Genomic DNA, 26,918 nt, shown 5'->3' with positions numbered 1-26,918 from the left:
GGGTTCATCATTCTCAAAACAATTTCTTGTTGAAGCAGTTAGGTTATCTAGCTCAGCTGGGCTGAGCTATTTTCCTTAAACATCATAGCCTCTTGGAGGAGCAGAAGGGGGTCAAGAGAAGATACACAGGCATAGAAACCAAGTTATTATCATAAACCCCATTGTAACCTTGCCTTACCCAAAGCCTGATCTTATTAAACCTCAACTTGTAATATGGAGAAGCATTATAATAGAAAGAGTACTGGCCTTGAAGTCAGAGGACTTGGGTCAGAGACCCTTCATGTTGTACTTTGGGCCAGACACTTAACCAATCTGATTCTGTTTATTGTTTTTAAAATCTTTATTTACTTACTATTATTATTAGTTTTTCTTTTCAGAGTCAGGGTCTTGCTCTGTCACCCAGGCTGGAGTGCAGTGGTGTGATCTCAGCTCACTGCAACTTCCACCTCCTGAGTTTAAGTGATTCTCCTGACTCTGCCCTCTGAGTAGCTGGGATTGCAGGCATACACCACCATGACCAGCTAACTTTTTTTTTTTTTTTGAGCAGAGTCTTGCTCTGTCACCCAGGCTGGAGTGTAGTGTTATGATCTCGGTTTACTGCAACCTCCACCTCCCGGGTTCAAGCAATTCTCCTGCCTCAGCCTCCCGAGTAGCTGGGATTACAGGCGCCCACCACCACGCCCGGCTAATTTTTGTATTTTTACTGGAGATGGGATTTCACCATGTTGGCCAGGCTGGTCTCAACCAGCTTGCCTCTGCCTCCCAAAGTGCTGGGATTATAGGTGTGAGCCACTGTGCCCGGCCAAATACATGGCTAATTTTTGTGTATATATATATTTGAGACGGAGTCTTGATCTGTCACCCGGGTTGGAGTGCAGTGGTGCAATCTCAGCTCACTGCAACCTCCACCTCCTGGGTTCAAGTGGTTCTCCTGTCTCAGCCTCCTGAGTAGCTGGGACTGCAGGCACACATCACCACACCCAGCTAATTTTTGTATTTTTAGTAGAGAGGGGGTTTCACTATGTTGGCCAGGATGTCTTGAGCTCCTGACCTCGTGATCCATCGGCCTCGGCCTCCCAAAGTGCTGGGATTACAGGCGTGAGCCACTGTGCCTGGTCTAAAATGTTTATAATGATAAATTTGTTTTACCTTCCTTATGGAGTTGCCTAAGGATCAAAATCAGCTGTAAATGTTACAAAGTACTTGATAAACTCTTAGTATAATAAAAATGTAAGATAATAGTGCAGATAATAACTTGGAAGTTCCTGACAGGAGATAAAGCATGTAAAAGTTCAACTTGTTCTTTATGGTAATTGAAACAGGACTTACAAGTACTAAATTTAAAGACAGAACACATTTCCATGGCAGAGTGCTTTCTCATTGGCTCAAACTATTAGTGAAACTGCCACGTATGCTGAACCTTGTCCTGCTACAGAATCAGCGTATCTAAAGTACACAGGCCTGATTTCTCCTGACGGTAAAATCAGGAGAGAAAATATAAATCATTTTTCAGTGTTCTCCATTGCAGATTCAACATGAAAACACAGTGGACAACTGTGATAATCTAGTAAGCAATAGCAAATAGCAATATGTTTCCCTAATCTATTTTTCTTCAACCTAAACACAGGAGAATAAATACGTTAGTATGATAATATTCTAAATGTAATTAATCCATTTTGATGGAGGGCAGAAAGTAAGAGATTATTGAGGATTTTTAAAATTAATAAGTGAAGTTTATTTAAAAAGTAGTAGGAGAAGACTCTTTACTTTGAGGTCCATTCCTTCAAGATTACAAGGGTTTCCAGAGAAAAATACTGCAAGGTAATGAGTGGCTGTCTCCACAGGACAATATTTTGCCTTTCTTCCCGCTCCCTCCTCTTCTTTTCATTCATTGAAGAGGGGTCTGAAAAACAATAATGCAGAGATTAAAACAGAATTTCTAACATTTATGTTTACTCTCTTCAATCACTTTACATAAAAAGAGTTTTGCTTATCTCCCAAGTAACAACTAACAGCAAGTCTTAAGAGTCTTGTGAAAATAGCAACTACTACCTGTGGAGGCCAGGGCGGGCAGGTCACTTGAGGTCAGGAGTTTAAGACCAGCCTGGCCAACATGGTGAAACCCCGTCTCTACTAATAATACAAAAATTAGCTGGGCATGGTGGTACACACCTGTAATCCCAGCCACTCTGGGGGTTGAAGCACAAGAACCCCTTGAACCCAGGAGGCAGAGAACAGAGATTGCGCCACTGCACTCCAGCTTAGGCAAAAAAGAAAGAAAAAATCTCAAAAAAAAAAAAAAAAAAAAAAAAAAAAAAAAAAAAAAAGGGCACCTAGTCCAAACTCAACATAGAATAGAAAGGAGATGAATGACAGTAGTTCCCCGTTATCCATAGTTTCAGTAACCCATGGTCAACTATAATCTGAAAATATTAAATGGAAAATTCTGATAATAAGTAATTCATAAGTTTTATTGTTTTAAATTTAATTTTTATTTATTTATTTATTTATTTTTTGAGACGGAGTTTCACTCATGTTACCCAGGCTGGAGTGCAATGGCGCGATCTCAGCTCACCGCAACCTCCACCTCCTGGGTTCAGGCAATTCTCCTGCCTCAGCCTCCTGAGTAGCTGGGATTACAGGCACGCGCCACCATGCCCAGCTAATGTTTTGTATTTTTAGTAGAGACGGGGTTTCACCATGTTGACCAGGATGGTCTCGATCTCTTGACCTGGTGATCTACCCGCCTTGGCCTCCCAAAGTGCTGGGATTACAGGCTTGAGCCACCGCGCCCGGCCTAATTTTTATTTTTTTAAGAGACAGGGTCTCCATTCTGTTGCCCAGGCTGGAATACAGTGACATGATCACAGCTCACTTTAAACTCCAACTCCTGGGCTCATGTGATCCTCCCACCTCAGCCTCCCAAGTAGCTAGGACTACAGGTATGCACCACTGCACACCTTTTTGGTTTTTGTAGAGATGGAGTCTCACTACGTTGCCTAGGCTCGACTGAAACTCCTGGCCTCAAATGATTCTCCCACTTTGGCCTCCCAAAGTGCTGGAATTACAGGTATGAGCTACTGCAGCCAAGGCCCTAAGTTTTATGTTGTATGCTGTTCTGAGTAGTGTGATAAAATCTCGCCAGTTCTGCGCCATCCAGCCCAAGACCTGTTTTAGTACATTCATGCTGTATATGTTACCCATTACTATATACAGAACAACACAGTGTTTTTTCATATATCCACTGGGGGTCATGGAATGGATCCTCATGGATAAGGGGGGACTACTATATTACAGTTGCTATTTCTTAGTCAGTGTTACCTAGAGAACAACTGAGACCAAAAAAAAATGCTTACTCTTTGCCAACTCCATGCCTTGACAAACATCAGAACCTTTTGTAGAGGGTGTCCTAAAGAAATGGTACTGAAAATCCAGCAGTCCAATTTGGGATAGAGCTATAGATTTTGGGGAAATTACTGAAATAAGTCTAAATTGGTCCACCTTCTATGAAGGTCATTCTATCAACCTAGCGTCATATTACAGAACAAAGTGGTTTGGATCTCAAAATACTGAGGCAAACCAGTTGTTTCCAATCATGGCTCTCCCTTCTACTAATCATGTGATCTCGGGCAAGTTAGTTAATACTTTTGTGCCTCAGTTTTCTCTTCTGTAAAATGGGGATAACAATAGTACATACTTTTCAGGGTCATTGTAAGGATTAAATGAGTTCATATATGTAAAGTTCTCAGAAGAGTTTAACACTTAGTAAGTGTCCAATTAAGGTTAGCTATAATTGTCATCATCTATTGAAATTACAAAATGCTTCTGTTTTTTTGCGATGGGTCTCATTCTGTTGCCCAGGCTGGAGTGCAGTGACAGCATGATCTCGGCTCACTGCAACCTCCGCCTCCCTGGTTAAAGCGGTTCTCTTGCCTCAGCCTCCCAAGTAGCTGGGATCACAGGTGTCTGCCACCACACCTGGCTAGTTTTTTTATTTTTTTGTATTTTCAGTAGAGATGGGGTTTCATCACATTGGCTAGGCTGGTTTCAAACCCCTGACCTCAAGTGATCCGCCCACCTTGGCCTCCCAAAGTGCTGGGATTATAGGCGTGAGCCACTGGACCTGGCACAAAATGCGTATACATTGTAAACCGGTAATTCCATTTCTAGGAATGATTAGGTATAAGGTGAAATGACTTGCACAATTTTATTCACTGAAGCATTATTTGTACTAACAAAAAATAATCAATAACTTAAATATTACCAATAGGGGACAGAACAGTGATTAAAGTATAGCGCACTCATACAATGGAATGAAATACTAGCAGCCATAATAAAGAATACTTTTTTTTTGAGACAGGTTCTCCCTCTGTTGCCCAGGCTGGAGTGCAGTAGCATGATCATGGCTCACTGCAGACTTGTGGGCTCAAACGATCTTCTTACCTCAGTCTTTTGAGTAGCTAGCGAGAACTACAGGTGCATATGATCATGACCAGCAAATTTTAAAAATTTTTTGTAGAAATCAGGTTTCTCTGTGCTGCCTTGGCTAGTCTCAAACTCCCGGGCTCAAGCAATCTTCCTGTCTTGGCCTCCCCAAATAGTTGGGATTAAAGGCATGAATTACCACACCCAGCCTAAGAATAAGTTTTTCCTGTATAATTATAGCACAATCTCTAAAATATTAAGTAAAAAACACACTGTACAAAAGAGTAAGTATGATATGCTAACGTTAATTTTAAATTCCAATGTGGTGAGCAGTAGAGGAAGAATATACAAATGTATGTGCTTGCTAAAAGGAAAGAAAAAAATAGCACACAAAAGCTCCTAATGGGAAGACACTACGATACATGGCACGCCCATCTCCAAATCCTAAAATGTTTGGTGAAATTGCCAAGTTTATTGATAATCAAAGTTACCCAAAGGTCAGATCAGTGCTGGAAAATGTCCTCTGCAAGGCAATATGGTAATCAAAACAAACGAATGAAAACTACTATTTCAGATAGCTTGCACTTCCTCTAAAAGAAGAGAATTTCTGTGATAATATTATCACAGTAGAGTATTATTTGCAATGTGTTTGAGATGTCAAACAATTCAGAGACTAAAAAAAAAGGTATGATTTCCAGAAGAGAAAAACTTTTTTTTCATTTTCCTTTAAGGGCATGAAGGAAAGTTTCTACTTAAATCATTCATATTAATAAAAGTCATCATTTTCAGGACAACTCTATAAACAGGAGTCAAATATACTGAAATTTACCACAAATTCCAATTTGGTTAAAATAAAAGTTTATCTCAAGCTATAATTTTAAAATAATATTCACATTCTAACTTTTTTGATAACTGTATATTTAAGAATAGTGCAATAAGTTTATAAGCTACTTCTAGAGTTACAAAATAGCACAATAAAATTGAACACTGGGCAAAGCCAAATAAACACTGACCATACCATAAGATTAACAAGTAATAATCTTGTACCTAGAACATTACTTATGTGATTGTGGCCAGGTTGCTTCTGCCATCACTATGAAAAATCACCTTACAGACCCTGACCCATAATTTAATTTACTAAGAAGATATTAATATAAGATTAAAAATATAAGAAGTAATATACCTCTATTTTATTCCAATGAAAAGTGTATAATTTAAACCCGTAGCTTTCCTCCCTCCAAACCATCAAAATTTACCTGTGAAATTTCCATTATGTTGTTCCTTGTTCATTGCTACACGCCTCTGGTCACAATTTTTTCCATTCTCTGCCATTTCACAGATCAGTAACTCTTGAGGAGCTAATAAAGCAAAATAAAATCCAGCAATACATTACAAACTTCTGCTGTGTAGCCATGATTGAATAAAACTGAATACAAGAATAACATCACAGTAATAACTGACACAATATGTGTTTATATGTTTTTCTTTTATAACCAAAATTTGAACAATTTGTATAGATATTCTAACACAAATAGTAAAAATATAAAAGCCATTTAGTTGTAAATCTTTTCCTAGTAGTTATTTCAGAGATTTTCCAGATTAAAATTTGGAGGTAATTTGTCCACAGAAGGAGGATATTAAACAACAGCACCTCCAAATGTTAACATACTATAAAGTCTTACATCCTTCTAATTTACAATTTAATATCATAGCACTATGTACTCAAAATCAATCTTATCATTTTTATCTTTTTTTTTTTTTTTTGAGAGGGAGTCTTACTCTGTTGCCCAGGCTGGAGTGCAGTGGTACAATCTCAGCTCACTGCAACCTCCGCCTCCCAGGTTTAAGTGATTCTCCTGCCTCAGCCTCCCGAGTAGCTGGAATTACAGGTGTATGCTACCATGGCCTGCTGATTTTTATATTTTTAGTAGAGACAGGGTTTCACCATGTTGCCCAGGCTGGTCTCAAACTCCTGACCTCGTGATCCACCCACCTTGGCCTCCCAAAATGCTGGGATTACAGGCATGAGCCACTGTGCCCGGCCCATTTTTATTTTATTTTTTTTTTACCATTTCTTTCATATTCTCTTTAACATAATCAGATAAAAACAGAATATACTACGAAAGATGTTGGAAATGTTGATACATAAATCTAAGATCACAGACCAGTTTTATTTAGGAAACAATTCTACCGAATAAAATGATATGGGCAAAGAAAATACAAATTTGAAATGTTTAAGATAGTTAAATGTACTTTATATCATTCTTCATACTACAGTTATCAGTGCTTTTACTTTAAATCACTGTAATACAACATATAAACTGCTGACATAATTGTCCTACACAAACACCAGATTGCCTGTGATTGTATCATTCTTCAGGTGTTAGTAAAGCAAGACTTTCTCCTCAAAAAGCACATCACTTCAGCAAAGGCTAAAATGCTGAGTCCTTAATACAATATTAAAACTTGCCCAGACTCATAAAAAGACAACTTGGGCCAGGTGCGGTGGCTCATGCCTGTAATCCCAGCGCTTTGGGAGACCAAGGTGGGATGATCGCTTGAGGTCAGGTGTTTGAGGCCAGCCTGGGCTACACAGTGACATCCCATCTCTACATAAGATAAATTAGCCAAGAGTGGTGGCCCATGCCTGTAGTCCTGTTGCTCAGGAGGCTGAGGTAGGAGGATTGCTTGGGCTCAGGGGTTCAATCAAGGATACAGTGAGCTATGATTGTGCCACTGCACTACAGCCTGGGCAAGAGGGAGACCCTGCTTTAAAAAAAAAAAAAAAAAAAAAAAAAAGGCTGGGCATGGTGGCTCATGGGTGTAATCACGGCACTTTGGGAGGCTGAGGCAGGTGGATCACCTGAGGTTGGCAGTTCGAGACCAGCCTGACCAACAAGAAGAAACCCCATCTCCACTAAAAATACAAAATTAGCCAGGCATGGTGCACATGACTGTAATTCCAGCTATTTTGAGGCTGAGGCAGGAGAATCGTTTGAACCTGGGAGGTGGAGGTTGCAGCAAACCGAGATCGGGCCATTGAACTCCAGCCTGAGCAACAACAGCGAAACTCCACCTCAAAAAAAAAAAAAAAAGAAAAATACAAAACTTAGCTGGGTGAGGTGGTGGGCACCTGTAATCCCAGCTACTTGGGAGGCCGAGGCAGAAGAATCACCTGAACCAGGGAGGTGGAGGTTGCAGTGACTGGAGATCACGCCACTGCACTCCAGCTTCGAAACAGAGCAAGACTTTGTCTCAAAAGAAAAAAAAAAGAGAGAGAGAAATACAAAAAACTTCCTATTAAATATTCTTAAAGAAAGAAAATAAAAATAAATACAATCCACAGGAGAAAGTAATTACAAATCACATATATTTCATAAGAAGCTTGTGTCTTTTTTTTTTTTTTTTTTGAGACGGAGTTTCATTCTTGTTGCCAGGTGTGAGCCACTGCACCCAGCCAGAAGCTTGTATCTAGACTGTAAACTCTTACAGCTCAGTAATAAAAAGCAAATAATCCAATTAATAAACAGAGGAACTGTACTGATATTTCTCCAAAGATACACAAATTGCTAATAAGCACATAAAAAGATGTCTAACATCTTTAGCCATCAAGGAAATGCAAATTAAACCACAATGGGATACAATCTCATACCTATTAGGATAGTTTTATAACTATCCTAATAAATAGATAAAAACTATCCTAATAAATAATATGTGCTGGTGAGGATGTGGAGAAATCAGAACCCTCATACACTGCTGGTGGGAATGCAAAATAGTTCAGTGGCTTTGGAAAACAATCTGTCAGTTCCTCAAAAGAGAAAATATAGGCTGGAGTACAGTAGTGTGGTCTCGGTTCACTGCAACCTTCGCTTCCTGGGTTCAAGCGATTCTCCTGCCTCAGCCTCCCTAGTAGCTGGGATTACAGGTGCCTGCCACTGCACCTGGCTAATTTTTTGTATTTTCAGTAGAGACGGGGTTTCACCATGTCGGTCAGGCTGTTCTTGAACTCCTGACCTCGTGATCTGCCCCCCTCAGCCTCCCAAAGTGCCGGGATTATAGGTGTGAGCCACGGCACCCAGCCTGTAACCCAAATGTCTTATCAACTGATGAATGGATATAGGAAATACAGTATATGTTATATATAACAATAAAATATTACTCAGCCATAAAAAGAAATGTAGTAGTAATACATGCTACTGCATGAATGGACTTTGAAAATATGCTAAGTGAAAGGAGTCAGTCACAAAAGACTGCATGTTATGATTTCCATTTATATGAAATGCCCAGAATATGCATATCCATAATAACAAAGTAAATTAGCAGATTAGCTGGAGAAAAATGGGGAGTGGCTGCCAGTAAGTTGTCAGTTTCTTTCTGGGTTGATGATAATGTTCTCAAATTGTTTTGATAGTTGCATAGATATGAACATACTGTTTAAATGGCTGAATTATATGGTATGTGAACTATTTTTCAATAAAGCTGTTTAAGAACAGTCACCAGCTTTCTGCCCGTGGATGCCGCAGAAGAAGCATCGTTAAAGTCTCTCTTCTCCCTGCGATCATGTCTAAGTCAGAGTCTCCTAAAGAGCCGGAACAGCTGAGGAAGCTCTTCATTGGAGGGTTGAGCTTTGAAACAACCGATGAGAGCCTGAGGAGCCATTTTGAGCAATGGAGAACGCTCACAGACTGTGTGGTAATGAGAGATCCAAACACCAAGCGCTCCAGGGGCTTTGGGTTCATCACGTATGCAACTGTGGAGGAAGTGGATGCAGCCATGAATGCAAGGCCACACAAAGTGGATAGAAGAGTTGTGGAACCAAAGAGAGCTGTCTCAAGAGAAGATTCTCAAAGACCAGGTGCCCACTTAACTGTGAAAAAAATATTCGTTGGTGGCATTAAAGAAGACACTGAAGAACATCACCTAAGAGATTATTTTGAACAGTATGGAAAAACTGAAGTGATTGAAATCATGACTGACAGAGGGAGTGGCAAGAAAAGAGGCTTTGCCTTTGTAACCTTTGATGACCATGACTCCGTGGATAAGACTGTCATTCAGAAACACCATACTGTGAATGGCCACAACTGTGAAGTTAGGAAAGCCCTGTCAAAGCAAGAGATGGCTAGTGCTTCATCCAGCCAAAGAGGTCGAAGTGGTTCTGGAAACTTTGGTGGTGGTCGTGGAGGTGGTTTCGGTGGGAATGACAACTTTGGTGGCGGAGGAAACTTCAGTGGTTGTGGTGGCTTTGGTGGCAGCCGTGGTGGTGGGGGATCTGGTGGCAGTGGGGATGGCTATAATGGATTTGGTAATGATGGAGGCAATTTTGGAGGTGGTGGAAGCTACAATGATTTTGGCAGTTACAACAATCAGTCTTCAAATTTTGGACCCATGAAGGAAGGAAACTTTGGAGGCAGAAGCTCTGGCCCCTATGGTGGTGGCGGCCAATACTTTGCCAAACCACGAAACCAAGGCGGTTCCAGTAGCAGCAGTAGCTATGGCAGTGGCAGAAGATTTTAATTAGGAAACAAAGCTTAGCAGGCGAGGAGAGCCAGAGAAGTGACAGGGAAGCTACAGGTTACAACAGATTTGTGAACTCAGCCAAGCACAGTGGTGACAGGGCCTAGCTGCTACAAAGAAGACAAGATTTAGACAAATACTCATGTGTATGGGCAAAAAACTCGAGGACTGTATTTGTGACTGATTGTATAACAGGTTATTTTAGTTTCTGTTCTGTGGAAAGTGTAAAGCATTCCAACAAAGGGTTTTAATGTAGATTTTTTTTCTTTTTCTGCACCCATGCTGTTGATTGCTAAATGTAATAGTCTGATCGTGAAGCTGAATAAATGTCTTTAAAAAAAAAAAAAAAAGAACAGTCGCCAGCAGGAACTATCAAAACTTGCAAATATTCATAGGAATATTTATTCATAGGAAACATATGTTATGAATATGTATATTCATAGAAAAATAATGGTATACTGTTCTACAAATCTCCCTCTCTCATTCATTCATTCGTGCTGCCCAGGCTGGTCTCAAGCTCCTGGCCTCAAGTGATCCTCCTGTCCCAGTTTCCCAAAGTGGTGGGATTACAGTCATGAGCCACTATCCAGGTTTCTCTGTATTTAATAGAGGACCCAAGAGTATTGGGAGTATTCTCATGGCTAAGTGGCTCAAATTTTTCTATTTTATGAGCAAATTCAGTGACAGTTTAGAATTCAAAGTCAGATATATGAGTTAGGGGGTTATATTATTAAGAAAGAAAACTCGGCCAGGCGCGGTGGCTCACGCCTGTAATCCCAGCACTTTGGGAGGCCGAGGCGGGTGGATCACGAGGTCAAGAGATCAAGACCATTCTGGTCAACATGGTGAAACCCTGTCTCCACTAAAAATACAAAAAATTAGCTGGGCATGGTGGTGTGTGCCTGTAATCCCAGCTACTCAGGAGGCTGAGGCAGGAGAATTGCCTGAACCCAGGAGGCAGACATTGCGGTGAGCTGAGATGGCGCCATTGCACTCCAGCCTGGGTAACAAGAGCGAAACTCTGTCACAAAAAAAAAAAGAAAAAAAAGAAAGAAAACTCATGAAATCACTTTATAAGGTGCTTATATAAGATTTGTTTACCTATTCGCTCAACAAATATTAACTGGACACTCTGCATGTGCCAAGAGTCATGCTAGATTTATATTTAACTGATCAGAATATGATATGGTCATGGGTGTAGTCCAATCTTCCTATAGTTTGTTATCTGATACTAATTTATCCCTTGACTAAACTCTATTATAACTATTTTCAAAATGTATGCCTCACAAAGGAAAACAAGTGAAAGACTATAAATCATTGCTGAATAAGCAAATAAACATATCAAGAAATAAAATATAGGTTTCTGTTAGTATAGACAGCCTTAAGATAATCATAAGATTTAAAATCTGAAAAATCTGGATTTGATCCCAGATTTGCCACTAACTAGCTGTATGATCTTAAGCAAAGTTTCACTTTCTTTAGGCTTTGATTTTTTCAGATTCACAAAATGAGGACAATAATTGCAGCTTTCAATCAAATGACTGATGTGTAGATGAAAAAATCTATGTATGCATATGTATGTTGTTGATATGCATGCATGTGCGACTACAAATGCCAATACATCAAAAGGGTAGGAGGTAGTAAACCTACAAAATGCCTAAACTAGAATAACAACTTCACAGCATACGCCTCATTGTTACCATATCGGTGATGCCACTGTTGTTCATTTAGCTCTCATTTATAAAGTTCTGGGGTCTCCAATGGGCACTGAGGATACAAATATGAATAGGATAAAGAGATCCCTGTTCTCAAGAGGATCACAGTCTGGTAAAGAAGCCAAATGAACACAAATCAATTATAACAGAATGGGATGAAATAGGTATTTTAATAAAATTAGATGAAAAGACAATGTTTTAGTCAGGTGTTAAGAATCTAACAGAATTGGGTTTACTCATGCTTCACAAGTAACTACTCTATGAACTCAAAGAAATTTGTAAATCTCCCTAAACATCAGTTTTCCTCAATTTGTAAAACAGAGGTAACATAACATGACGCACATCAGAGGGTTGAGGATTAAACAAGGTAATGTATGTAAAGTGCTAACATATTGCCTCACCTTTCATATGACCTCAATATATACTAGCTATGATGAAGACCATCAAGAAGAAAGTACTATGAGAGCTCAGAGGACAACGTATCAGACGAGTTCATAGAAGGTGAAAGTTTGACTCTGCAAACTTAAGTCATACTTGTGTGAAGATTCTGCCAAAAGATAATGTAGCCCAAGCAATTACAAAACAACAACAGAAACCAAAGATGCTAGAGCATCACAATAGGTTTACAAAATGGAAATCTATTTCACAAATCTGAATTTTATTAATAAAAAAAATCAACTGAGGATGTTTGAAATGGAACCATAAAAAAAAAAGTTAATGATTTTCCACCTGCCAGTCGTTTAACTTGAACTATACTTAAGTTCTGCAAATACTTAAAACTATGTGGATTTGGCCAGGCACGGTGGCTCAGCCTGTAATCCCAGCACTTTGGGAGGCTGAGGTAGGTGAATCACCTAAGGTCAGAAGTTTGGGGCCAGAATGGCCAACACGGTGAAACACTGTCTCTATTAAAAATACATAAATTAGCTGGGTATGGTGTCTCGCGCCTGTAATTCCAGCTACTCAGTAGGCTGAGGCAGGAGAATGGCTTGAACCCAGGAGAGGCAGAAGTTGCAGTGAGCCGAGATCACGCCACTGTGCTCCAGCCTGGGCAACAGAGCAGGACTCCATCACAAAAACAAAAACAAAACAAGCAAACAAACAACCTATGTGAGAACATATTCAGCCAAATCCTATAGGCAATATCTTTTAAAGATATTTTAAAGATATTTAAATATTTATGGTACCTAAATATATAATAAACATTTACATATAAGCTATTTAAGGATATTTAAGATATTTTAAAGCCAGCCATTTATCTGTATCACAGTAAGCAAAATTTATTTAATTTGTAATGAAAAGATAAACAGGACACAAAAGGGTTTGCATTACAAGTAGCTTTCTAAAACCTTTCCCCTACAAAACACTGACAATTGAATTCATTTGCCCCTATTTACTCTTTCCCACAGTGTCATCTTCAAAAGATAAAGAGTGTATCCAAAACATTTTGGGTCTATGAGTTCATACTCATAACAATGGTATTGCACAATTATTTGAAGGTTTTGTTTTTAAGCCATTGCAACAGGGATTTTCATTTGAGCAAATAATGTGTTCTTACACAATGTGCTAAAAAAGAGCAGCATACTGACATTTCCTTCCCCAAAATTCTCCCTAGAAAACATAAAATAATAGTCTGAAATTTTGTTTTATAATAAATTACCCAGGGAACAAAGTTATTTTCATCAGTCTACTTTTTCACAAACAAAATAAATTTGCAGTTTAAAAAACAACTTTTCATTCCCAAAAGAAGGAACTATAGCATAAAACCAAACAAGAAAGCCACTGAGTTTCTAAATGGTTAAGCTTATAAAAGCATCAAACCCCCCAACTTTTTTTTTTTTTTTCCATTTTGACCATTTAGGATGGTTAAAACTATCCTAAGTATGAAACAACCAAACTAGAAGAACCACGCACTAGTATTCTAAATAGTTAAGCTTATAAAAACTTCAAAGCTTTTCTGCATTTTAACCATTTTGTAAAGGATTTTATATCTTTCCTTGCCTTTCAAAATTCCCTGAAAACATCCTCAATTACTTTGCCTTTTCTTCCCCCAATCATACATACTGTAAAACTCTGTAAAACTGCAATGCCTCCAGAATCACCTGCATTCTTATGATCTAAGTAGCTGAACGTAACTCAAGAAAATCATACAATTACACAGCCACTTCAAATTCTTTTTTTTTTTTTTTTTTTTTTTTAGACGAGTCTCGCTCTGTTGCCCAGGCTGGAGTGCAGTGACACAAGCTCGGCTCACTGCAACCTCTACCTCCTGGGTTCAAGTGATTCTTCTGCCTTAGCCTCCCGAGTAGCTGGGACTACAGGCATGTGCCACTACGCCCAGCTAATTGTTGCATTTTTAGTAGAGACAGGGTTTCATCATATTGGCCAGGCTGGTCTCGAACTCCTGACCTTGTGATCCACCTTGCCCAGCCTCAAATTCTTAATTCAACAAATATATATCAACTGTCTATTATGTGCCAGTTATTATTATTATTATTATTATTATTAAGACAGAGTCTCGCTGTGTCACCCAAACTGGAGTGCAGTGGCTCACTACAACTTCCACATCCCGGGTTCAAGCGATTCTCCTGCCTCAGCCTCCCAAGTAGCTGGGCCTACAGATGCTCGCCACCATGCCCAGCTAATTTTTGTGTTTTTAGTAGAGACGGGGTTTCACTGTGTCGGCCAGGCTGGTCTTGAACTCTTGATCTCATGATCCGCCTGTCTTGGCCTCCCAAAGTACTAGGATTCCAGGCATGAGCCACTGCGCACAGCCTATTATCATTTTTAAGACAGAGTCTCACTCTTAATTCCGCAGACTGGAATGCAATAGCACAATATTGGCTTACTGCAACCTCTGCCTCCTGGGTTCAAATGATCCTCCTGTCTCAGCATCCCAAGTAGCTGGGACTACAGGTGTGCACCACCATGACAGGCTAATTTTTATATTTTTTGTAGAGATGTGGTTTCGCCATGTTGCGCAGGCTGGTCTCAAACTCCTGGGCTCAAGTGATCTGCCCATCTCAGCCTCCCAAAGTGCTGGGATTACAGGCGTGAGCTTCTTCACCCAGCCCAATTATTAAGATGCCAAATCTCAAAACTAAAATTGATGACTCCTACTAATAAACTTTTTTTTTATTCTGACAACTACTTCATTCTTTGTTCTCACTCCCAAAACATTTTACCCCCCTTTCTCCTTTCTTATTTTCAACACTGACTTTTTTTTTTTGAGACAGGGTCTCTGTCCCCCAGCCTGGAGTGCAATGATGTGATCATGGCTTACTGCATCCTTGACCTCCTGGGCTCAGGTGAGCCTCCCGAGCAGCTAGGACTACAGGCACATGACACCATGTCCGGCTAATTTTTATATTTTTTGTAGAGACTGAGTTTCACCATGTTGCCCAGGCTGGTTTTGAACTCCTGGGCTCAAGTGATCTGCCTGCCTTGGCCTTCCAAAGTGCTAGGATTACAGGCATGAACCGTGTCCAGCACCGTTTCATTTTTTTAAATAACAAAAGCAGTGAGAGAATTCACCAATCCCTCTACTACTAAGCCTACTAAAATATTTATACCTCCATCCATGTTAGCATTCATTCTCTCTTTATGACTCCGCAATGTCCGCTGTGTCCTCTACTTAACGAAGGCCATTACGTCAATATATGTATCATTCCCTTCCTCCTTCTCAGGGACTTTGCTCCTTCTGTTCTCACTGTGTAATCAATCTTTACACCTTTATTCTCACCAGAAAATAAGTATTCAGTATTTCCCATTTTTCACTCCTTCTTCATAAACAGTTCTTAAAAGAGTTGCCTACATACACACAGTCTCCACTTACTCATCACCAAATTTCTGCTAGATCCATTATGATATGACTTGTGCCCCGACAAGTAAAAATAAATTGCTTTTGTCAAGATTGCCAATGACCTCCATTTGCCAAATCCAAAGGACACATCTTACTGAACCTCTTACCTTCACTGAACACAAGTATCCACTCCCTATTTCTTGAAATACTCTCGTTTTTCTATTTCTCGACAGCTCCCCCTGCTCTGCTTCCTGGGGTTCTTCAAAGCCTGGTCCTAGATTCCTTTTTCGGTTCCCTTTATACGCTCTCCCTAATGATGTCATCTATTCACTCAGCCTTAAATACCCTCTACTTACTGACAATTCTTTCTTTCAAAGGCAAAATAATGTAGCAATAGTGCTTTAAGAAAGTGCTTTATGAATATGCTGTAAGAATAATTAGGATCACAGAAGAGTATCAAGCCTATTCTACTACTTATTCACAGATAAACATCTCAGAGGTAAGTGGCTTATATATAATGTCACAAAACAAGGTAGTGAGAAACCTGGAAGCAGGACCCTGATACAACGATGATCTTAGGAGTACACTGACCTATTGGGAAGACAACTCCATCCTGCAAACTAAATTTAAAATCATTTTTCTGAGATTTTGAAAGGGACAACCTCAATCTAGAAAAGTTAGTTAATATAAGAGCTGGCCCCAAAATGTGATTCAGAGTTAAAGACTCAATCTTTTCTCTTTTCTTTTTTCTTTCTTTCTTTTTTTTTTTTTTTGAGGCAGTCTTGCTCTATAGCCCAGGCTGGAATGCAGTGGTGCAATCACGGCTCACGGCAACCTCTGCCTCCCAGGTTCAAGACATTCTCCTGTCTCAGCCTCCCCAGTAGCTGGGATTACAGACATCCGCTACCATGCCTGGCTAAATTTTTTGTATTTTTAGTAGAGACAGGGTTTCACCACGTTGGCCAGGCTAGTCTCGAACTCCTGACCTCAGGCGATCAGCTAGCCTCAGCCTCCCAAGTATTGGGGTTATGGGCATAAGCCACTGTGCCTGGCCTAAGACTCAAATCTAATCAGATTGGGAGTACAGGTTGCTGTAAGTTATTGTTTTTGTTTTTATCAGAAAGAAGTGGTACAGAATGCTGTAAGTTTTTTATGTTACACTGGGGGGCCATTAGGCTGGGCTCATAACCATAAAATTTTAACTAAACTGCCTGAAAAAAAAAATAATTTAAGGGGACTGGTTTTATGAAAAAAGAAAAGCTCAACAAGACAAAACAGCAAATCTACCTCCAGCACAGTGCAGCAGAAGTTACTCAGCCTATAAGTCTTCTATCTACCAGGGCACAAAGCATTATGATTATCAAGGCCTTTGATCATCTTGCCATCCACCTTTGAGTTCATGCTCCCAAATAATATTTTGATTATAATCTGGCTTCTCGTGCAGATTAGCTGTAAGAGAACATGCTTGTAATGGGCTGAACTGTGCCCCCACCAAATTCATATGGTGAAGTCCTAACACTCACGTGACTATAATTTGGAGATACTACCTTTAAGAAGGTAATTAAGGTTAAATGAACTAATAAGGGTGGTACCCTAATAGGGACTCAGTCCTTATTGGAAGAAGTACCAGACAGCTTTCTCTTCTACCTAGACACACAGGTAAGACTATATAAGGACACAGAGAGAAGATGGCTGTCTGTAAGCCAGGAAGAGAGTCCTTACCAGAAATCAACCCTGCTTGATCAAGGCACCTTGATCTTGGACTTTCAGCCTACAAAACTGGGAGAAAAAAATTTCTGTTGTTTAAGCCATCCAGCCTGTGGTATTCTGTTATGACAACCCTAGCAGAGCAATACAAAGATGAGTAGTATAAATAAGGGTATCCAGGTTGGAGAACTGTTTTGTTTTGTTTTGTTTTTGTAGAGACAGACTCTATGTAACCCAGAGTGATCTGGGTAACAAGTGATCCTCCTGTCTCGGCCTCCCAAAATGCTGGGATTACAGGTGTGAGCCACCTTGCCTACCTAGACTACCTTTCATCCAGAAAAACCTGATGTATTTTACTGCATGTGTCTTTAAACTGCAACAGTGACTAATCTAGCATTAACATACCCTGTTTATCTTACTCATTATCATCTTCATCATGACCCATTTTATAGGGAAAGAGGGAAACTTAGTGCTTGAAAGCTGCCAATACGTCTTGACTACAAGTTATATGACTTCAGGTTAAATAATCTGCATTTGAGCATATTTGTAAAATATCCAAATCCTTATTATTATCTTTTGAGATGGAGACTTGCTCTTGTCCCCCAGGCTGGAGTGCAATGGCGTGATCTTGGCTCACTGCAACCTCCGCCTCAAGCCTCCCAAGTAGCTGGAATTACAGGTGCATGGCACCATGCCAGGCTAATTTTTGTATTTTTAGTAGAGACAGGGTTTCGCCATGTTAGCCAGGCTGGTCTCAAACTCTTGACCTCAGGTGATTCACCTGCCTTGGCCTCTTAAAGTGCTGGGATTACAGGCGTGAGCCACCGCGCCTGGCCCCCATTCCTATTTTTATGTCATCCTTAAATGTGTTTGTTTTGCTTTGGGGAACTCTCAACAATTTAGCTCCTCTACTTTAAGATAATTTTTTTTTTTGAGAAGGAATTTTGTCTTGTTGCCCAGGCTGGAGTGCAATGGTACAATCTCAGCTCACTGCAACCTCGCCTCCCAGGTTCAAATGAGTCTCCTGCCTCTGCCTCCCAAGTAGCTGGGATTACATGTGCCACCATGCCTGGCTAATATTTTGTATTTGGTAGAGAAGGGGTTTCACTATGTTGGTCAGGCTGGTCTAGAACTCCTGACCTCAAGTGATCCACCTGCCTCAGCCTCCCAAAGTTCTTGGATTATAGGCGAGAACCACCACGCCTGGCCAAGATAAATTACATGAAAGTGCATTACACAGTGACTTGCACATAGCAGTCACTTAATGTTAGTTTCTCCTTGCTCTTTAAATGCAGTATCATACCCGTCAATCTACATGTCTCTTGAATGTCACAATTTTCCAAAAAACCATGGCAAATATTGCCCTGAGAATTCACTTACAGGTACCTGCTTTCCATATTAGTATGCTATACAAAAGCCTATGTAACTGGTTTCCATATCCTACATAACAGAAACAGCCACAGATTTAGAACAATCTTAGTTTTTGTGTTGTATAACAACAATGAATTATTCGTCATCAGTCTAAACATCTTGAAATGTGCTACAACGACAATCTGTCAAAAATTATTATGAGGTAAAAGGGTTCTAGTCGATCCACATAGCTAAAGTAAGATGAAATAATCATTTTTAGAGAGAGCCACTTTTCAAAATTCAATAAAGTAGCAATAATTTTTGAAATCTGTGATGATACAATGTCAGTAAGATTCCTAGATGTAGGGGTAAATCAAAGTATTACTAGTCTCTTTAAAATACTGAAATATCCTCAAACAGAAATCTGACACGTACTCTTGACCTTCAATGGCATTTACTTTGCACCGAGTGCATGTATGTCAGTTTTGTTTGTAAAAATGAGGTTGCTGAAACAAATCTTATAGGTCTGTGGATGGGTTGAGAAGACAGAAACCGGGCAGAAACATAACTCAAACGTCAAATAATTTTCATTGTGAACATTTATATAGATACAAGAAATACATTTAAGGAGTGTAACAGACCTTAAATACAGCTGAGGCATTTAAAACAGAGTTAACATTAAACGTGGGGTTGTTTCCTGCAGAAGTGCTTAGAAAGCACTGCAAAAATCAGCTCACAAAGGTTCTTTGTAGGCTGTATATCCAGTGCTAAGACTATAATACTCCATTCATTTTAAACATTAGCCACACTTGTAATACGAAAACAATGTGCAAGTAAATTACTGAGAGTCCCCCAAAGCAAAACAAAAACCATTTATGGATGACATGATAAAAGCATCTCCCCAAGTAATGTAAGAGTTATTGGAAAAGTTAACAAGGTAGAAAAGGAAAAGAAAGTGAGAGTAACAAAGCCATTGATTTCTATTTTCTTGGCAATATCATTCCAAAATAAAACATATTTCTTTAAAAAAAAAAATCCTCTATCCAAATGAATTCTACTTTCTCAAAAAAAAAAAAAAAATTATGTCAGTGTGCTCAATAAAACACATTGTTCTTCTTACAAGGCACAAAAAGACAGCCAGAAAGTATTATACTTCTCAGTAACATTTCTTGCTTTCAGATGTAACTATTTTTTTTTAATTTGTTTTGTGACAGGGTCTTCCTCTGTCACACAGGCCAGAGTGCAGTAGCACGATCACAGCTCACCACAGCCTGGAACTCTTTGGGCTCAAGCAATACTTGAGCCTCAACCTCCAGAAGTATCTATTCTTAATTGGGTTAGACTACTCCAAATTAGCTGTAGATTTCCCTAAAACTGTTAAGATTAGGGAATTGTGATTTACACTTCAAAACAAAAGAAATAATCTGAGTAATATACCTTGACAAATGAGGCTTTGATAGAGTTTTCTGCTTGTGCAGGGGTATAAAGCCAAAGATAATTCAAATAAAATGCACAAGCCGGGCACAGTTGGCTCACAGCTGTAATCCCAGCACTTTGGGAGGCCGAGGTGGGTGGATCACCAGGTCAGGTGTTTGAGACCAGCCTGGCTGACATGGTAAAACCCCATCTCTACTAAAAATGGGTGCCTGTAATCCCAGCTACTCGGGAGACTGAGGCAGGAGAATTGCTTGAATCTGGGAGGTGGAGGTTGCAGTGAGCCAAGATTACGCCATTGCACTGCAGTGTAGGTGAAAGAGTGAGACTCTGTCTCAAAAAAAAAAAAAAAGCAAAGCACAATATCAGAGTAACTACCACATCATCTGACACTCTAAATCAGATAACAGTATCTATCATGTGGTTATGCCAGTTAAATAACACGTACTCTGAAAATTCATAATGACGTGAATGGGAATATATGAAAAAAATTTCTTGAATCTTTTTCAACTTTTTTTTTTTTTTTTTTTTTTGAGATGGAGTCTTGCTCTGTTGCCCAAGCTGGAGTGCAGTGGTGCTATCTTGGTTCACTGCAACCTCTGCCACCCACATTCAAGTGATTCTCATTCCTCAGTCTCCCCAGTAGCTGAGATTACAGGCGCCTGCCACTGTGCCTGGCTAATTTGTGTATTTTTAGTAGATACGGGTTTCACCATGTTGGCCAGGCTGTTCTCGAACTCCTGACCTTGTGATCCACCCGCCTTGGCCTCCCAAAGTGCTGGGGAGTGACTTACAAGTTTGAGTCACCATGGCCAGCAATTTTTTTTTCAACTTTCTAAAGTCTTTGGGAGGGCTGGGCAAGATTGTTCACGCCTGTAATAATCCCATCATTTTGAGGGGCTGAGGCAGGAGGATAGTTTGAGGCCAAGAGGTCCAGACCAGCCTGGGAAACACAGTGATACTCCATCTCTTAAAACAAAAAGTAATTAGCCAGGTATGGTGGTATGTGCCTGTAGTCCCAGCTACTTGGGAGGCTGAAGCCAGAGGACTGCCTGAGTCCAAGAGTTTGAGCCTGCCGTGAGCTATGATTGTGCCACTGCACCCCAACCTGGGTGACAGAATAAGACTGTGTTGAAAGAAAAGAAAGGAGTGAAGGAAGGAGAGAAGGAAGAAAGGAAGGAAGTCAGTCAGTTTTGGGGAACTGACAAATCATAACCCCAGATTAGGATACAATTTAAAAGCATTCAGAATCTCCATAAAATCTCTCAATAATGGATCAGCAGGTTATAAGGGTATGTGTTTCTGGCCTAAAAAGTTCCTTAACTTGGCTGGGTGTGGGGGCTCACGCCTGTAATCCCAGCATTTTGGAAGGCTGAGGCAGGTGGATCATAAGGTCAGGAGTTTAAGACCAGCCTGGACAAGATGGTGAAAACCTGTCTCTACTAAAAATACAAAAAATTATCCAGGCATGGTGGTGGGCGCCTGTAATCCCAGTTACTCGGTACTCAGGAGGTTGAGGCAGAGAATTGCTTGAACCTGTGGGGCGGAGGTTGCAGTGAGTCGAGATCGCACCACTGCCCTCCAACCTGGGCAACAGAGTGAGACTCCACCTCACACACACACACAAAAAAAAAAAAAAAAAAAAAGTTCCTCAACTTAAATCTAGTAAGGTATAAAATACACTCAACTCATCACAGGTTTCTATTTGTTGAAAAATTAGAAACTGCACTGGGTCTAATTTTTTTTCTCTTTTTAAAACAAAATCTTGTTCTGTCACCTAGACTGGAGTACAGTAGTGCCATTTTGGCTCACTGAAACCTCTACCTCCCAGGTTCAAGGGATTCTCCTGTCTCAGCCTCCATCCAGAGTAGCTGGGATTACAGGCACATGCCACCATACCCAGCTAATTTTTGTATCTTTGATAGAGACAGGGTTTCTCTATGTTGGCCAGGCTGGTATCAAACCCCTGACCTCAGGTGATCCACTGCCTTGGCCTCCCAAAGTGCTGGGATTATAGGCGTGGCCACTGAGCCAGAGGTGGGAGGTAGGAGGATTATTTGAGGCTAAGAGTTCAAGACTAGCCTGGCCAACACTGTGGAACCCTATCTCTACTAAAAATACAAAAATTAACTGGGACTGGTGGTACAGGCCTATAGTCCCAGGTCCTTGGGAAGCTGAGGAATGAGAATCACTTGAGCCTGGGAGGTAGAGGTTGCAGTGAGGCGGTAATCCCAGTTGAGTCGAGGCGGTGCCACTGCACTCCAGCCGGGGTGACACAGCAAGAGTCTGACTCCAAAAGAAAAAAAAAAAAAAAGGAAAGAAAAAGAAAAAAAGAAAAATCCCATTTCTCATTTTCTATTAATCTAACTGTTCATGCAGTTTTTCATAACCAATGGAATCTTAGCAAAACATTTTCATCAAAAAGATGGGGGCCTAAGAATAAGGTTATGAATTAATGAGGGCTGGGTGCGGTGGCTCATGCCTGTAATCTCAGCACTTTGGGAGGCCAAGGCAGGCAATCACAAGGTCAGGAGTTTAAGACCAACCTGGCCAACATAGTGAAACCCTGTCTCTACTAAAAATACAAAAATTAGCCAGGTGTGGTGGCTCATACCTATAGTCCCAGCTACTCAGGAGGCTGAGGCAGGAGAATCGCTTGAACCTGGGAGGCAGAGGCTGCAGTGAGCCCAGCCTGTGCCATTGCATTCCAGCGTGGGTGACACAGTAAAACTCTGTCTAAAAAAAAAAAAAAAAGTGAAGGAATACCAGACTAGAGTTGGGAGATTTGGCTAACTGTGAGACCTTGGCATTGTCACCTCACATGCCTGATTCTCTCTTTCCTCGTTCAATTATTATGCAGCACATGGAGTAAATGAATGCCGTAAATTTCCTTTCTAATAGTAAAAAAATTCCAACTAGCACTAGGGTACAGTTTTGGATGTATGTAATGACGACTACTTATGTATACTGATTTATAGTTTAAAAATAAGTGAACAAACATAATGCTAACAACCATCTTTAAAGGACAGTTATTTTTATCCTTGTTTTTTACAAATGAGAGATCAAGTGCTCCAAGGGCTCCAAATAGCAACTCTGCAGCATATAAATGTCAGAGCAGTTCAGCCTCACTTTCCCAAGTCCAGATTCAATAGTTCTTCTACTGCACAAAACAGTCCAGTGAGAGGATTTTCAGTGGTCACAAAGGAATTTCAGAGTCACACACATATGCACACAGATGAAAAAATGGTCTCAGAAGTTTGGCTTGTCCTAGTGTTCTCAAATGCTCCCCATTACTAGAATTAACAGAACACTCATCCCTGCTGATTCTTATTACTTAAACTGACTCGTATCTATGAAACTCCCTACTTTACTGTCCCCAAATACCTGGGGCACTTACACTTGTATAACTGGGGTGAAAATACTCTCACTAGACTGTGATGTACAGCAGAATAGAAGAACTATTGAATTTGGACTTGGAAAAGTCTGACCAAACACCTGCTTTGACATTTATATCCTCTATTCTTTCTAAAGTAACACCACTGTAGGGATACTGAACGTTATCATGAGCCACACTTATGATTAAGCCAAGAAACAAGTCTCAAAAAATTGCCAAGAGGGGGCATTATAAATGACATTCTCTGATAAGCCAGAAATTATGTCAACCTTTAGTACCAAAAAAACAAAGAAAAAGTTTCTAGGTAGTTAGAAGTTAATGCACACAGTCCTAAATAACATAGCTCAAAATAAAGGAAATTTAAAAATGCTCAGAACTACCAGAACAAAGTGAATTTAGCAAGGTCACAGGATAAAAGATCAAAACAAATATTTTTTTTTTTTTTGAGACGGAGTTTCACTCATGTTACCCAGGCTGGAGTGCAATGGCGCAATCTCGGCTCACCGCAACCTCCGCCTCCTGGGTTCAGGCAATTCTCCTGCCTCAGCCTCCTGAGTAGCTGGGATTACAGGCACGCACCACCATGCCCAGCTAATTTTTTGTATTTTTTTAGTAGAGACGGGGTTTCACCATGTTGACCAGGATGGTCTCGATCTCTTGACCTCGTGATCCACCCGCCTCGGCCTCCCAAAGTGCTGGGATTACAGGCTTGAGCCACCGCGCCCGGCCAACAAATACTTTCTACTATATACTTGGAATAAAAATTGGACTATTACATACTTGAAATAATTTTTTAAAATTTCAGATTCAATAACATCTGAAAATATATTTAGAGACAAATTTAACAAAATATAAGTAACTCTACTCTAAAAAAGAAGTAAAGAAAATAAATTATACAGAGCCTAAATCAATGATTAGCATATTGTGTGTGATTGTTTGGAAGACTCAATATTGTTACTATGTCCATTTACCATGACATGATTTGGCGCTATGTCCCCACCTAAATTGTAATCCCGACGTGTCCAGGGAAGGAGGTGATTGGATCACATGGGCGGTTTCCCCACGCTGTTCTCATGATAGTGAGTGAGTTCTCAGGAGATCTTATGGTGATGTATTTGACAGTTCCTCCTTCGCATACTCTTCTCTCTTCTGCTGCCTTGTGAAGAAGGTTCCTGCTTCCCCTCCCACCATGATTGTAAGTTTCCTGAGGCCTTCTCAGCCATACAGAACTGTGAGTCTATTAAACCACTTTCCTTTATAAATTACCCAGTCTCAGGCAGTATCATTATAACAGTGTGAAAACGGACTAATACAGCACCCGAAGTGATGTATAGCATTAATGAAGACTAATCAAATTCAAACAAGCTTTATAAAAAAGCAATTCAGGCTGGGCGTGGTGGTTCACACCTGTAATCCCAGCACTTTGGGAGGCCTAGGTGAGCAGATCACTTGAGGTCAGGAGTTTGAGATCAGCCTGGCCAACATGGTGAAATCCCATCTCTACTAAAAATACAAAAATTAACCAGGTGTGGCAGTGCGCACATGTAATCCCAGGTACTCAGGAGGCTGAGACAGGAGAATCGCTTGAACCCAGGAGGCAGAGGTTGCAGTGAGCCAAGATCACGCCACTGCACTCCATTCTAGCCTAGGTGACAGAGCGAGACTCAGTCTCAAAAAAAAAAAAAAAAAAAAAAAAAAAGAAAAAAAAAACAATTCAAATTCTTACACAAATGCAAAAAAACTTAAAGTAGCCAAAACAACTTTGATATAAGAACAAGGCTGAAGGACTTGCACTGATTTCAACATTTACTATATAGTAATCATAACAGTGTGGTATTGGTAAAAGTATAGTCAGAAATCGATGGAAAAGAAGAGAATACAGAAATAGGCCAGGCACAGTGGTTCATGCTTATAATCTCAGCACTTTGGGAGGCCAAGGTGAGAGGATCACCTGAGTCCAGGAGTGCATGACCAGCCTGGGCAACATAACAAGACCCCATCCCTACCAAAAAATTTCAAAAATTACTCCTGTGTGGTGGCATGCACCACATGGTATCTGTGGTCACAGACAGGAGGCTGATGTGGGAGGACTGCTTGAGCCTAGAAGTTCAAGACTGCAGTGAGCAGTGATCATGCCACTGCAATCTAGCAATCTAGCCTGGGTGACAGAGATCCCGGCTCAAAGTCCGCCCCACCTCCACACAAAAAAAGCAAGAACAACTTTCATGTGCTTTAAAATTTTACATATATATATATATATATATATGTATATATGTATATGTGTGTGTGTGTGTATAAAGTAAATAACCTTGTTCCCCACTCTCCCTGCTAGATGTAACCACTTTTGAAAAAAGTAAAAAACCTTGTTCCCCACTCTCCCTGCTAGATGTAACCACTTTTATTAAGTCTGTGTATCTGACCTTTCTTTTTTCAAACACTCCTTCTGTTATAGTTTGTGTCTCCTCCAAAACTCATGTTAAAATTTAACCCCTAGGCCGGGCTTGGTGGCTCACGCCTGTAATCCCAACACTTTGGGAGGCCTAGGCCAGGGGCAGTGGCTCATGCCTGTAATCCCAGCACTTGGGAGGCTGAGGCGGCGGATCACCTGAGGTCAGGAGTTTGAGACCAGGCTGACCAACATGGAGAAACCCCTGTCTCTACTAAAAATACAAAATTAGCCAGCTGTGGTGGCGCATCCCTGTAATTCCAGCTACTCAGGAGGCGGAGGCAGGAAAATCACTTGAACCTGGGAGGCAGAGGTTGTGGTTAGCTGAGATTGCACAATTGCACTCCAGCCTGGTAACAAGAGCGAAACTCCATCTAAAAAAAAAAAAAAAAGAAAAAGAAAAAAAAAACCCTTATGTGGCAGTATAGAGGGGCAGGCCTTCATGAGGTGATTGGGTCATGGAGGCTCTGCCTTTCTGAATGAATTAATCCATTCAGATTAATGGGTTATCATGGGGGTAGGACCGGTTGCTTTCTAAGCAGAGAAGAAGAGAACCGAGCTTGCACACTCAGCTCCCTCTCCATGTGATATACTTGGCACTCTGCAGAGTCCCACCAGCAAGAAGGCCCTCACCCAAAGTGGCAACTCGATCTTGAACTTTTCAGCCTCCAAAACTATAAAAAATAAATTCCTTTTCTTTATAAACTACCCAGTTTCAAGTATTCTGGTATAAGCAACAGAAAACAGATTAAAACATCTTTTTTTTTTCTCCCTTTTGAGGTTGGAGTTCAGTGGCATGATCTTGGCTCACTGCAACCTCTGCCTCCGAGGTTCAAGTGATGCCCCTGCCTCTGCCTCCCGAGCAGCAGGGATTATAGGTGCCCACCACCATGTCCAGCTAATTTTTGTATTTTTAGTAGAGACGGGGTTTCACCATGTTGGCCAGGTTGGTCTTGAACTCTTGACTGCAAGTGATCTGCCCACCTTGGCCTCTCAAAGTGTTGGGATTACAGGTGTGAGCCACCATGCCCAGTCCCAAGATACCTTATTAGTCTCCTTTGCCAGATCTTTAAGAAAATAATAATAATAATAATAATTAGAGACAGGGTTCACGATGTGGTCCAGGTTGGT

At 40.5% G+C, this 26,918-nt stretch overlaps 2 protein-coding genes across 5 annotated transcripts in view; one reads left to right on the top strand and one right to left on the bottom strand.

Moving 5' to 3' along the window:
• Positions 1-26,918, bottom strand: part of VMP1 (vacuole membrane protein 1) — a 138,750-nt gene that overhangs the window by 106,137 nt on the left and 5,695 nt on the right. For 2 of the 4 annotated variants that reach the window (XM_032280709.1, XM_032280711.1), the window contains exons 2-4: positions 17,179-17,235; positions 5,682-5,783; positions 1,768-1,903 (exon numbers count right to left, since the gene is read on the bottom strand). In XM_032280709.1, the coding sequence (XP_032136600.1) occupies positions 1,768-1,903; positions 5,682-5,757 (212 nt within the window). In that variant the 5' untranslated portion in view covers positions 5,758-5,783; positions 17,179-17,235. The remainder of the gene's footprint in view (positions 1-1,767; positions 1,904-5,681; positions 5,784-17,178; positions 17,236-26,918) is intronic. The other 2 variants (XM_032280708.1, XM_032280710.1) reach the window with 1 other exon arrangement.
• On the top strand, positions 8,941-9,939 carry LOC116553314 (heterogeneous nuclear ribonucleoprotein A1-like). The gene has a single exon (XM_032280712.1). The coding sequence runs from the start codon at positions 8,986-8,988 to the stop codon at positions 9,937-9,939; it is 954 nt and encodes a 317-aa protein (XP_032136603.1). The 5' UTR covers positions 8,941-8,985.

This window comes from Sapajus apella, unplaced genomic scaffold (genome assembly GCF_009761245.1).
Source record: "Sapajus apella isolate SASKATOON/1434 unplaced genomic scaffold, GSC_monkey_1.0 scaffold12, whole genome shotgun sequence".
NCBI lineage: Eukaryota > Metazoa > Chordata > Mammalia > Primates > Cebidae > Sapajus > Sapajus apella.
Note: the sequence above shows the minus strand (reverse complement) of the source record. Positions and strands in the feature narration are given on the sequence as shown.

What these genes read in the sequence shown, in the direction of transcription:
- LOC116553314 (XM_032280712.1), top strand. Translation starts at nt 8,986, where the DNA reads ATGTCTAAGTCAGAGTCTCCTAAAGAGCCGGAACAGCTGAGGAAGCTC.